Source organism: Neopelma chrysocephalum, unplaced genomic scaffold (genome assembly GCF_003984885.1).
Source record: "Neopelma chrysocephalum unplaced genomic scaffold, ASM398488v2 Primary Assembly neopelma1_70, whole genome shotgun sequence".
Lineage (NCBI taxonomy): Eukaryota > Metazoa > Chordata > Aves > Passeriformes > Pipridae > Neopelma > Neopelma chrysocephalum.
Window position 1 is genome coordinate 8,325,856 of NW_020897730.1, and position 14,083 is coordinate 8,339,938.

The 14,083-nt window shown below is 39.6% G+C and overlaps 1 protein-coding gene across 5 annotated transcripts in view; it reads left to right on the top strand.

Annotated features, from left to right (window-relative positions):
* PIK3CB (phosphatidylinositol-4,5-bisphosphate 3-kinase catalytic subunit beta) overlaps window positions 1-12,552 on the top strand; it is a 279,429-nt gene extending 266,877 nt beyond the window's left edge. For all 5 annotated transcript variants that reach the window (XM_027686271.1, XM_027686270.1, XM_027686273.1 and 2 more), the window contains 9 exons: window positions 266-365; window positions 2,674-2,852; window positions 3,459-3,568; window positions 3,886-3,964; window positions 8,985-9,152; window positions 9,566-9,689; window positions 10,715-10,860; window positions 11,676-11,808; window positions 12,287-12,552. In XM_027686271.1, the coding sequence (XP_027542072.1) occupies window positions 266-365; window positions 2,674-2,852; window positions 3,459-3,568; window positions 3,886-3,964; window positions 8,985-9,152; window positions 9,566-9,689; window positions 10,715-10,860; window positions 11,676-11,808; window positions 12,287-12,424 (1,177 nt within the window). In that variant the 3' untranslated portion in view covers window positions 12,425-12,552. The remainder of the gene's footprint in view (window positions 1-265; window positions 366-2,673; window positions 2,853-3,458; window positions 3,569-3,885; window positions 3,965-8,984; window positions 9,153-9,565; window positions 9,690-10,714; window positions 10,861-11,675; window positions 11,809-12,286) is intronic.
* The last annotated feature ends 1,531 nt before the right edge of the window (window positions 12,553-14,083 follow it).

A 14,083-nucleotide genomic window follows, 5' to 3' on the forward strand; every position in this document is an offset into this window, starting at 1 on the left:
ACAGGTATTCAATTGCTACCTCTAAAGATTAACACCACTGCCTCCAGAGCAGTCCTGGACCTTGCAACAAGTGGCATGTATCAAACCTAGCCTGTCTTCATAGTCTTCAGCACAGAAGTGTTCTGCTATTTCTTAAGAATTCTGGATTTTTGTTTTATCTACATGTCCATGATGTGGTTTTATGTTTGCTTTGGGGTTTTTTAATGACTGGAAGAACACAGATCTGTAAGTGCCATGGTCTGACAAGAAGCCTTTCTCCTCACAGGTCAGAGGTTCACATCCCTGCTGTCTCAGTGCAGTTTGGTTTGATTCTGGAAGCTTACTGCAGAGGAAGTGTTGCTCACATGAAAGTGCTTGCTAAACAGGTATGGGCTCCCCTTCTCCTGGCAGGCTTGACTTCTCTTAGCTTGTAACTGATACTCATTCCATTGTTCCTTTGGGGCATATTGGTTACCTTGACAAAGTCCATCTGCTGGGAATGGGGGAGTGAACGGAGCATGTGTGACACAGAGAATTAAAAGGGCTAAATGGATGATGAAGCTGCCTCCCTGGCACAGAGGACAGCCAGTGCTGTGGGGCCTCAGAGGTAGCGAGCTGGTTTTATAGTGTTCCAAGATGTGAGAGGTGCCTCCAGCAGTGTGGATGTATTCTGGGTACAACAGCAGACTCTGTGGATTGTTAACTGAAGAAGGCCTTCTGTGCACTTGACCTTTTTTGCCTCAGTAAAGGCAGCTTGTTCTAAATTTTACTTAGATGACTCCAGGACTACTTCCTGCAGCTTTGGCTTTTGTTAAAGGGAGATGCAAAACCCCTTAAAGTTGTAGTATAGTGTAGTGCTCCCTGGAAATAGAGGTGTTGAAGTAACCCAAATACTCATTTTAGTGTTAATATAGATGTGCCATTTCCAGAGGGGAAAAAAAGAAAAAAAAAAGAGAGAGAGATGTTTGCTTTTAAATGCCCTAAAAAGCATGAGAGGTTTGCTTTTAAAAACACTAATAAGTCTATCAGCAGATTATTAAGAGACACGAATCATGTTTGAAGTCTCTAATGCAGTTTTAGTGAGTTAATTTAGATTGTGACCATAAAAATATTTGAAAAATGATCTCTCTTGGAGTTAATGTATTTATTGTATCGGGTCACAAGGACTCACTCAGTGGATGACTGACTGGTGAGCGGCATTTGTCTGCATTAAAACTATCCTTTGGGAGGCATTTGGAACAGGAATGTTCTGCTGTGCTCTTTATTGCTGCAGCTCACAGGGCATGGAAGAGACCATCTTTTACATATGTGTGCTTGTTAGCATTGTCAGAATCATAAAAAGATTAGGTAGTGAAATGCTTTAAGCAATAGATGTAAGGTCAGTAAAGTTTTTGTGCACTTTACAGGAAGCAAATGTCAGTACAATCAAAGAAAGGGCAAAAAAATTCCCAACTGTGCAAACACGGAAGAAATTCAAAGTAGAAATACTTCAAAAAGTTCCTGTTTGTACAACACAGGTTCCATTTTGTTCCCCTCTCACTGATGTTTGTACAGCTCCTAGAATAGTGGAAAAGCAGAGGGCTTTTGGTTTTGACAGATGGCTGACCTGGCAGGTCTCCACTGCCCAGTTTTATAATCAAACTGCATACAATTTCCACAGCATCCTGCCTGACAGGGTTCAGTCTGTGGGAGGGGTAAGTTTTGACTCAGCACCTTGTAAGTTAGACTGAAGCTTCCTTGTATAGAAATCAGCTTTCATAATTATTACCCTGGTGCTGTTTGCTGGAGAATCTCTGTATTGCTGAGGACATTGACTGTGGCTGGTGCAAACACAGCTGGTTGTTATAAGAACTGTTTTGTATTTGGCCAACAAGTTGTTTAGCTGTAGAAATTGTATTTGTTGTATGTGCTGTCTAGGTTTCTTACCAGAGGGCTTTGCTTTGTCAGTGTTGTACATTTACAACAGTAGTTTTCTTAGAAATTATGTACCAGTAGAAAACTTTCCAAAACAGAATGGAAAGAAAAAGTTAAACTGCTTGTATTACTGCAAATATTACCTTGACTTTTTACACATTTTTAGCTTAAAAATACTGTTTAGTTGAGATGCTATGATTTGGAGCACCTTAGTCGATTTGAGCTTTTGCCTTATGCCTGACTTCAGCAGCATTTTAATGACAAACTTTTTAGACTGAGCTGTGACAATTGTCTGCAAGTGGTCACGTGGCCACATCCTTTTGGGTGCAACTGAACATGAACAATGAAGAATCTGCATCCACAGCTCCTCTCAAGTAGTGTCTGATTTTGTTAGAAATATGAAGCAATCAGTGTTTGTGTTGACTCATGTATGGATAGAGGCACCTATGTTATGTGCTTGGTTGAATTAGTATTTGTATTTTGAAGAAGGAATTTGTGTTGATGTATCATACATTAAAATGCCCCATTCATTTTTTTGGAAATGTTAAGTCATGCTTTTAAAAGTGACTCAAAGCTTAGGGGCTTTCATCCCATCAGTGTCTCTGCTAATTATGAAAATGGTATTTCTGGAACGTGAGTGACTTAATTGCCATCTATTATTTCCATTTTTAAAAAGCTGGAGAATTATTTAATACATTGTTTTGTTTTCAAATGGGATTTTGCACTGTATTATATGTCAAATCAGAGCAATAACTCTTAAAGATAAAATGTCTCTTTCAGGTGGAAGCCCTTAATAAAATGAAGACTTTAAATAGTCTAATTAAGCTGAATGCCATGAAGCAAAGCAAAGCAAAAGGAAAAGATGCCATGCATACATGTTTGAAACAAAATGCTTACCGAGAAGCACTTTCTGACCTTCAGTCTCCTCTGAATCCTTCTGTTATACTTTCAGAACTGCAGTGAGTAAAGAATGAGTGAATACAATTTCACTGTAGCTTTTGCATGGAATCAGTAGAGCAGGAACTTCCTCTGGCTGTGTTGTTCAGCTGATGTGCTGTCATGGGGAGCTTTTCCTATGGTGAGGGGTCTGCTGGGAATCTTCCTAAGGTTAAGATACCAGTTAAGTTAGAAGATATTTGTGATCCACCATGAAACTCAATATTCTCTTAACTGATCCATTACCATAGCTAAACATATTTAAATATAAACCTCAAAGTGCATTAGACTGCATTCCTTCCGTTTATAACAATAAGCACAGAAGTCACTAAAACTTTTCACAGCACTTGAAGTCTGAAAATTGATGGGAAGGAATATAAAGAAAACTATTTTCTCTGAAAGTGAGGATGCTTGATTTAAGCACTAGAGATGTGTATACCAATCAAATACAGTCCATCTATAATATGTCCACAGCTTGATAAGTGCTCATAGCATAGCTGCAGAATGAATGCTGAGAGAGCATTTAGGTATTTCCAAACTGGAAGTCTGTGTTCTGGCATGTTCTGATCCATGGTTAGACCTTTTCAATTGAATTATTTGACTAAAACTTCTGTTGTATTTTCTTCTAGTGTTGAGAAGTGTAGATACATGGATTCTAAAATGAAGCCTCTGTGGATAGTATACAACAACAAAATGTTTGGAGGAGATCTTGTAGGCATCATCTTTAAAAATGGTGATGGTAAGTAATGCTAAAAACTTTAAATTTTTCCTTTTCCTTTTCATTGCCATGCTTGCACTTAAGCTGTGTTGCTGTGTTTTGCCATAATGTAAAGGTGGATTACTCTAACACTGGTAAACATTCAGCATCTTCTTCTGACTGAGTTTCAGAGTACAGGCATGGCCAGTCACGATGATGTAATTATGGTTAATGCCACTTTAACCCTTAGGCTCGAGGAGTGTTTTTAGATACCTTTTCCTGAGGGCCTTATAAACTTCAGAAAGTTTGTTTGCAACACAGTGAGAACCTGAAGCAGCAGTTTCACCCTTTGGTTACAGATCTCCGACAGGACATGTTGACGCTCCAGATTTTGCGTTTGATGGACATCCTTTGGAAAGAAGCTGGTCTGGATCTCCGGTAAGGATCTTTGGAGGGCTAGTTTATTTGGGTAGAGAGTCTACTTTTAGAAGTAAAGCTTTCCTGGTTTTAAGTACTTTCCCTACTGCCCCCTTTCTAAACATCTGTACGGATGCCCAAAGGTTTCAGTTGTCACAGCCAAGGCAAACCTTCTCTCCTTCCTGCTCTGATCAGCCCCCTTATGGCTGTTCACACTGACACGGTCACTGTGAGCACCTTCAGTGTACATGCTGAATCCCACTTTGCATGCTTTTGTTGATAAAACACTATTTTTGGACCAGAAATATCTTTGTGTTTTTCAAAGTCTCTTGCAAAGCAGCTTTCTTACCTTCATATGCTTGCCGAGGTAAGCATTACTTCTTTGTAGGAATATCAGAGTATCCCAAAGAGAAACAGGATCAGGCATTCTTCCATGTTATCATACAACCCTCTAGTAAATGTGGAACTTTTCCACCCAAAGTTATGCACCAGTTTTAGGTAATATGATTATCAAATTCTAATTAGTCTTTAGAAAAGTAGTCCTAAAGAAGGCACTGGGTGTCACATTATTATAAACCATTTGGAGGTCATAAATTCAATTTTATATGTCTGTGAAAGGGCTGTGTTTAATTTTTCAGTGTGTTTTTTTTGTAATTCTAGAAGTATTTATTTAAATATTATCTGAAATACTTATTTTAGTTTCTTTGAGCTCATTTCAAATGTTTTATGGTTCAAGCATAACAGTGGGAGCTACATAAGGCACTTAACATCAGCACAGAGAAGTGAAATTATAAACTTGTTACTTGTTTGCTTATAGAAAGGTAGGAATGTGAATTACAAACTGTTTCTGGAAATGTACATTTGTGAGGTGGCTGAGTATGTGTCAAGTTGAACACTGACTTGAGGAAAACTTAGATAATTTGTCATTATAAATAGACTCTGAGGAGACCAATCCATCATTTAGGGGCAAGGACAGCTTCTGGCAGCTGTGGAACTCCAGATGAGGCATCCTCTGGCTGCTGCCTTCCCAGAATATTAGTTTGTGATGCCAGCCTGGGCCACACACTGTGCCTAGCAAACAGGAACAGTGATTAGAGTCATCAAATATGCTTCTCCTGACAAAGGCATTTTTTTTAAACTTGGCAAAGGAAAACCAAAAAGTAGCTCTGATGTCCAAGTTTTTTCTTAAAACTCTGAGAAGAAAAAAAAGTAGAAAGGGGAAGTTCCTAGTGAGAATTGAAGTTCTATATTTGGCCTCTTCCATTTATTTGCTTAACTGGGCTTGTTTTTGCTTGGGTATGAGTCATGATCTCAGGCAGAAAAATAGTGTCAGTAGAGCTGCTTTCCTGAAAAATAGTGTCATATGCCCGTACCAATGCTTCTTGCCCTGCATTGTCCTTGGAGGCTTTAGTTTCCCTGAAGGTGTTCATTCCATTTGTGGATACGTAATGGATTTTGCACTTGTCAACTTTTCTCCACTACAGAAAGTTTGATAACTCCGTCCACGTAAAATCAGGGCTTCTTACTTGTGTCACTGGTGTCAGGGCAGAAGCACTTGCTGTTTGCCTCTCCTCATCAGTCATGTTTTGCCACAAGCAAATTGTACAACTTCATGAAACGTGGATCAAATGGCAACCAATCCACTGCCATCGAGGAGTTTGGGACATGATCAGTTCCCTTTTAATTGCACTGTGATCCACAGTAGTTTAGTAGTGATTTAAAATTAAATCTTAGCTCAGTCTGTGTCTAAGGCAAGCACGATATTCACAATGGGATTTCTCTTCTCTAGAGAAGAACACCGAATATATATTGATTTTGAGATCTGCAAAGCTGAAGGAGGGGAAGTGTTTGTTTGTTTGTTTAACTGTCAACTAATGTGTCTCAGGGGTAAACTGGCCTTTTGCACGTGTGTGTTGTGCTGCCTGGGTTCCTGTGTGTGAGGTCTGACTGAACAACACAGCCAGGGCAGGGTTAGTAAGGAATAGGAGATCTGTTTGTGCAGGAGAATGCAGCAGTGCTCCAGTAGGTCCTGAGCTGGCACTGGGTGGACTGTGCACGCACAGCTGAGTAAAACCTGAGGTGCAGATTGATCTGCTTCCCAGTACAGAGCCAGCCATGAGCACCCCAGATAAACACTGCTCTGACATTCAGAGGAGTCTGGCTCAGGGTCAGTTCACCTTAAACCTCAGTCAGTCAAACAGCAGAGAGAAATGAAAATACCAAAAAAGCATATTTTTTTGTTAATTCCCACACGTTTTCATTTCTAAGACAGACTATCACCTGAAAATTGAGCAGGAAATAGTTGGCCTAAGACATTAGTAAGTATGTGCAGCCAAACTTCCTCAGGTTCTTCTGTGGTTTCTTTCTAGTTGTTTCTTGTACTTTAAATGTAGGCAGGTTAGGGAACAAACTTGTTAAGTTAAACAGTAGAGTCTGCATTTGCAGAATGACAAATGAAACTTCGAGACAGAAAAACTTTCAAACCCCCTGAAAAGTTACAACTCCTCAAGTTACACATTCTGCCTGTGAAGTCCTGTATGGGCATACTCACAGTAGATTACACAGCTTATTCTGCTATTTCCATGAGGAACGTTAAACTATTACAAATCCATGTCACAGCAGAGGAGCATAACATGTCTTCCCAGGGATGCTGTGGGGTCTGGGGTGTTGCACCTCTTAAGAAAGTAATCCTTGCATAAGTGTTTCAACTGCTTTACTTGTATTAGAGCAGCAAAGGTGTGTTAAGGGAAAAACTAGTAAAGTAACAGAGCAACAGAAAATTCTGAATTTCTGGAGTTTGATCTATGTTGACTCACTTTTGCTGTGGTAAATTGTCATACAAGTATTTAATACTTGGTTACTTTTCTGGATGTTCTCCAAAGTACTTTTTTGTTTCATGCCTGTTTATTGTGGGGTTTCATTTTCATCTCCCTTATGATTGAGGTCTGATGTTATGTGGATGTGTATGAATGAAATCAGAATTCGCACAAATGCTGAAAATGTATTTGTTACAACTACAAGGGATGTCATCTTTTTTAAACTATTGGACCTGAAGTTACAGAGAATATGTTGATAAATTACCAGAATTTGGTGTGTATTTGGAAGGATACTGCTTTGGAGAATTAAACTTTTGAAAAAAAGAACAGTTTTAAAGGAGTGGAGAGAAAATTTTCTGTCCTGCTCAGGACTGCAGTATTGATCTGTCCATGGATTTCACTGGCTTTAAAAAGCAGGGAGTGTATCCTGCTGGCAGATGTTGAAGTCAGAAAGACCAGGATGAGATGGAAAGGGCCCAGAGGATTTGTCCCTAACTTGACTCCTGTCAAACCGTCTCTCTGACAAGGATGTTTTTTCCTCCAGTTATAAGCACACAGCCCTCAAGGGGCTGAAGGCTTTCATCATTGCTTGCTTTTGAAGGGGAAGTTGCTGGACCTGTGCCCAGTTAAGCTGCAAGTAGGGTGGGTTGAAATGCCATGGAAGAAGGCCAGCGTGCACTTTAACCTGGCAATATTTGGCTCACATTTGTCATGTCGTGATAAGGATGGGCTGTGCTTCCTTGTGTCGTGGACGCTGCCGTTGGGTGGTTACAGACACCATTCTGTTCATTGTGAGACCTACTGGGCTGGAACTGGGACATGGATCAGAATAGAAATGGGAAGAAGGTTCCAAGTCTGCACTTCTTTTGTTGTTTTGAAGTTGAGTGTTCTCGAAATACCCTGTTGAATCTGGTTTGCTTTGTTGCCAGTAGAGAAGAGTCCCAGACTATGTAGTTACTGCAGCTTCTGCTGTTTCAGTTGTGTGTTATCCCTGAGGTAGAGAAACTGCTCAGTTTCTTCATAGCTATTATGGCAAAAAATGTGATTAATTTTGTATGGAATTTTATTTATTTTCTGTCTATGGCTTGGGATAACAGGCTGTGTCAGTTAGGAGATGAGGTTCTGCTTTGTAGCAATGAAATTTAATATCTATATATAAATAAAAGTGACAGCTCCACCAGCAGTACTTTTTTTTCATATATATATATATATATATACACATACATACATACATACATATAGATATATATATGTACATGTATATGTATGTATATATGCACACACATCAATTTTAATATGTCCTGCAGTTGTTTTATACAGCTCTGTAAGTTAGTGAGTGCTAGTCTATAGCTTGTGTACTGCAGTTAGATTTTTGTGGGCATCTGTTCTCTTATACCTGGATTCACAACCACAATTGAGATAATATTCTTCACCTGAGATGCCTGGCACGAGAACAGACACCTCAATTTGGGATGCAGTGCCTTTGAAGAGTTTGCTATAAGCTTCCATTGCTCACACTGAGCTCCCATCCCATGGGGAGTTGGCATTCTGTTTAGCTTTTTGAGCATCTAGAGTGAGAAAACACTTATCTGTTTAGACACATCTCTCCTTAGTTGGTATCCTTAGCTGTGTCTTATTGTAATGCAGTGATGTTGTTGGAGATATTTTTACTAGTCACAGTATATGAATGCACAGGTATGTTCTTAGATACCAGGCAAGTTGAGATGTATTCTTGTTTTTCATTGGGTTTCTATGCTTAAATTTTGTAAGAGTTGGGAAACATTTTATATGTTTATATTTAGAAGGATTTCTAGCATTTTAATTTGAAATAGGAAGAAGAGGAGAAAGGGTAAGATCCTTTTTTTTCCGTTTACAGAAGTGATTTATCTGGAATGAGGAGGAGTGTGTTGGTGTCTGCCTGGGCAGGAATTAACAAATGCAAACATCGGGCTCCCTCTGTGGGTCGTCCCGTGAAAGTACAAGTAACTGGGAAAAATTAGGCTTCCTAAAATTTCTTTTTTTTTTACATATATGTACATAATAGGAAAAATCAATGTTTTAAATGTATTGCTGGTATTTTACCTTCACAAGCAATTCGTGTATGTTGACGTTTGAGAGCTTTACTGTTCAAATGAGTGTGAGTATTCAGCCCTCTCAGAAAATCGATACACTAAAGAAACATGTTGCTATATCTGATTTTAACGTGATTCTGTGTTTCCTTTCAGGATATTGCCGTATGGCTGTTTGGCGACTGGAGATCACTCTGGCCTTATTGAGGCTGTTTCTAGTTCAGAAACCATTGCTGACATTCAGTTAAATAGCAGCAATGTTGCTGCAGCTGCTGCCTTCAACAAGGACGCGCTCCTGAACTGGCTGAAGGAATACAATTTAGGGTAATTTCTACAGTTATTTTCTCAGCTATAGTATGAGCTACAAAATGCCTCTTAAGTTTCTCTTTTAATGTTGAGAGAGGTATGGTTCTTCTGGCAGGTTTGTTGCTAATTATTTTTATATTATGTCAAATTCTGACTCGGATTCCTGGCATTTGCAGCATTTTCACTGCATGTTGTTGAGTTATACTAGATTTGGCAAAATGAACAAACGTGGGTCTCAAGTCTTGATCTCGTTGCCTTTTTTCTTGCCTATTCTCTACAGCTACTTTTACAGTATTTTTTTTCAAGTAAGCCTGGTTTTGCAGCATCCTAATGGACTTGTGGTTTATACAAGCAAAAATCCTACTTGGGATCAAGGCATGACATGAATTACCAATAGTGTGAATTAATATTGTTTGTCTTTGTGGTTACAGAGATGACTTGGATCGAGCCATTGAAGAATTTACTCTGTCTTGTGCTGGCTACTGTGTAGCTACTTATGTATTGGGAATTGGTGACAGACACAGTGACAACATCATGGTCAGAAAAAACGGGCAGGTAAAAATCCTTTCCCTGGGCAGAATAACAGTGTGCAAGAATTGTCTTGAGAACTTGTAATTTCTTTGATTTCTTGGTGAAATTAAATTCACACATGGTTAGAAGTTTTGCCTTTGTTCACTGAGAATTGAAGAAAGCTTCAAGAAGAGGAAATGTAATGCTGGTGGAAGGACAGACCAGTGCCTATTCAATAAGCAATTCTATATCAAGAGAGGCTGTTCTGTAGAGCTTTTTCAGAACACTCAAAAGGTCTGTTAACGGTTCAGATTCATTGAATAAAAGTAATCTTAGAGTGTCTTGCAAAATACCATCCTTAAAAATTTTGCATTTTGGAGCAGTGCAGTTTCCCTGAAGTGACAGCTCAGCCCTGCAGAAATGTTCAGTGTGGAACGCAGTACCAGCACAATGCTGTGTACTGAGCACCTGGGTGAGCTCTTAGACATGTATTTTCTTGCTTTGTACTGTAAAACTTGTCTGATTTACTTGAAATTATTCTGCCTATAAAACTAGTAAAGGTTATAAAAGTAAGAGTTTTACAGACATTTGCAGTATTCATTTAAGTTTGTACCTACTGGAAGAAAGCTGAAATGCCCTTATCTTTGGTTCTAAAATGGGAGAACTGCCACAGGTTCCTTGAGATTAACTTAATTCTGCTGGCTTTGCCTCTGTCTTTATGTGGGAAGCCCTTGGATATGATGATGATGAGCCTTGTGGGCTCATCCTTGCGCTCATTTTTCTGGGTGATATTGCCAGCGAGACATCTAGTGGCAGACAGCAGCACTGTAAACCTCAGATAATATTTTGCACACTGATTTGCTGCAGTGGCCACTCATAAGAGCGTGGAAATTATCACTGACTTTAAATCTTGAAATGTTTTCAAACTAACCCCAAGGGTTGAAACCATAGGCTGTGGAGAGTCGCATTAGGAGTTATAACTATTCGTAATACCAGCATCCTGCAGAGATATTAGAAAAGTGACATATTTCACTGGAGAAATTAACTTCCAATTCTGTTTCTTTTTTTAGCTCTTTCACATAGATTTTGGGCATATTCTTGGAAACTTTAAGTCCAAGTTTGGAATTAAAAGGGAACGGGTACCTTTCATACTCACCTACGATTTCATTCATGTTATTCAACAAGGAAAAACAGGGAACACTGAAAAATTTGGTCGGTGAGTGTTACTTTGATCTCTTTGTAACCAAGATGATCTCTGGTGATAGTTTCCAGCACGGCAGGAACCTATCTGGGTATGGTTTGCACATTTGCACTTGTGTGGTGTCCTAACATGCATTTACTGTCCTGTCTGCTGCTCTACATGAGCTAGAACGTACATACAGAGTATTTCATAACCAGAAGCTGCACCTCTGCAGTGGGAAGATGCAGTTCTACCTCCCACAGCAGGAGGTGGCAGGTTTTGCTGGGCTCGTTTTTTTTGCCTTCGGCAGCACTGGGCACTAGGCGAGGGTGCCACAGACTGTTGTTCAGGTGAGGTGAAGCTTTGGCCTTAGGAACAGGCTCCCTTTTGCCCTTCTTGTCCATCAGTGCACACTCAGGGTGCTACCCCATCCTGACCTTGCTTGGACAGGCATGGAGCCATGTGCTCATAATCCAGACGATAGAGATTAGGGACAGGTTGGGTTGATATCAAGGGACTGCTATAGAGCTTTTGTTTTTCCACTGTAGGTCCACTCAATAGGATCATGAGGGAATTTCACCTACCAAATTCTCAGGAGATGGGACACTGGCATATTCTTTCTGAAGAACAGCTGGTGGTCTTTTGTGCTGATGTTTTAAGGGCTTGTTGCAGAGCCACAGGATATGTCTGTGAGAATGCATTAAAGGTTCTGCAGACATCTCTGTCCTTTCTGTTCCTGTGTTCCTACAATATGTGTGCTAGACCAGATAACGAATTTTGGAAATTGTTACATACCTTTGTCCTCTGTGGAATTTCTCACATGTTGTGTTCATTGCATGTTGGACACAAAGGTTCCGGCAGTATTGTGAAGAAGCCTACTTGATCCTGCGGAAACACGGGAACCTATTTATTACACTCTTTGCACTGATGTTGACTGCAGGGCTTCCAGAGCTGACCTCTGTCAAGGACATCCAGTATCTCAAGGTAAAGTAAGATTTACAGCTCAGCAGGACTTCGCATTTTTCCAGGATGTGAATTTTTGATTCCAAGATTAATACGTTTTAATTGTTTTGCATTTCTGCCAAGATTTCCACACAGTCCTCAAAGCTTTCTTTTTCAGCTCTATAGAACAAGGTCTATAGTCAGTCCTAGTGCTCAAAGGAAACTGTTCCTTTCATGAGTTCAGGATCCCTGCATCTTAAATGTAGTCTTCTCAGGGGTGTATCCATCTTGGCTCATACACAAGCATAGACCCATAAAGGTGAAAATCAATTGCTTAATTCTTTTTCAGTTTTATCTTTAAACCCAGAAAGTACCACTGATGGTACACTGATGGCTCAACGAAAAGGTGAAAAAGTGTCAAAACAGGACTAACCAGGATGTGGTTTGTGTTGAAAGATGACAGAGGTTTTAACTGTGTTTTTTAAAATTCCTAACAGTACTTGTTTTCTTGTTGTCTTAGGACTCTCTCGCCTTAGGGAAGAGTGAGGAAGAAGCACTAAAACAATTTAAGCAAAAGTTTGATGAAGCACTCCGGGAAAGTTGGACTACTAAAGTGAACTGGATGGCTCACACTGTTAGAAAAGATTACAGATCCTAGAAGACTTCTGCATTTGCACTAAGCTGAAGGTTAGCTTGATAAGTGTTTTTAGAGGGTATCTGTCCTATGGACCAACAAAACTTCAAGAAGCGTTTGGATAACGCTCTCAGGCTCACAAGCAACAAAAAGAAATGGACTGAAATAATTCCTGAGTCTTTTGCACTCTGCTTCTGAATGCTTGATTCCAAGACTGTCTCTAGAAACAGTGAACATCCTGGATAATCAGTTCCTGCTGACTTTGCACGCTGAGAGCTACTAGGCATTTTTAAAAATTCTTTGGTACTTTATGGAGGTGTAAATATTTGTTTTTATACGTTAGAGTCATGTACTCTAACATACTCGGGAGGGTTGGAGACCTCTGACTGAACTGTTCTTTGTTTAAAGTTGGGACTTGAAGAGTAAATTTTTTTATATCCTAATCTGGCTAAAAATGACCATATTGTATATATTTTTCATAAGACCTCTGCCCTACTGGCACAGATGCATTAATTCTACTGTAAATAGCAACCACGATATCACTGTACTGCAGGGAGCTGCCCCACGTCTCGTGCTGCTGCTGAAGGAAGGGTAGATGTCTGTAGGGTGGGGGGAGGACAGGGACGTCTTTGGGAATGATGCAGCATCCAAATGATCAGGGTTGCGCAATTTTGTTCCTCTGACATAACACACACAAAAGAAGCCCTTCAGAATCAGGAAGGTTAAGCCAATTCCAAATGTGCCTGAGAATGCCTCGTTGTAATGGTCTCCCACTCAGCCCCTGGGGCTTTGCCCTCAGCACCTTGAGAGGCACATTTGGTTCAGGTTCAGCAAGAAGCTTCTTACAGCCTTACACTGAAATTTGTATCTCAGATTAGTTGCTCCCTGCAAAATGTACTGACTTATGGAAGGGACACTTTCATTAATATACTACACAAAGTGATTTTTAGAGCCTGCATACCAAAAACCCCAGAACACCAATGCGAAGTCACTGATCTTTTCTTACTGTATTTATTAAAAGCTTGCAGTAATGTTGCTTTACCAAGATATGTATGTTGAAGATGGTTACTGAAGAAACTGGATTTGTTTTAATTTATTTAGTGAGGTACCAGGCTTTTAGGTGCTTAAATGGAGAGCAAATTTGTTACGTGCAATAGGGAACTGCTGGTTCAAAGATGTAACATACTGTTTCTGAACATCAGCAAGAGAAATTTTAACTACTGCTTGTTCTCCGAGGAACACTGGTAGCTCTTGATTCTTGTTGACATTTGAAAGAGAATTAAACATATATATTTACCTTTTGAATAAACAGTTGTTCTGCATAGAAATGTGGTTTATGTAGGAATTTAGGTAAAGGTGCTTTTACTTTGTTGAGAGTGATTTATTTTTGTTGGTTTGGGGTTTCCTTGTTTCTTTTAAAGGTCAAGAACCTAACTGGAGCCAAGGTGGCATTCTTGTATAGGGCTTTGATTCTCTTGTCCCTCACCCTTTGGGCTTATCTATCTGAAAATCTTCTGCTTCTAGAATATTGTAAAAGTAACAAGTGGTTTGTGGTTTGGTTTTGTTGGGTTTGATTTTATTTTTATACAATATAGTAGCATTAAAAGTGCCATTTCCCCTGGTTTATATATATATATATATATATGTATGTATGTATATATATATATAGTACAGCAGATGGCA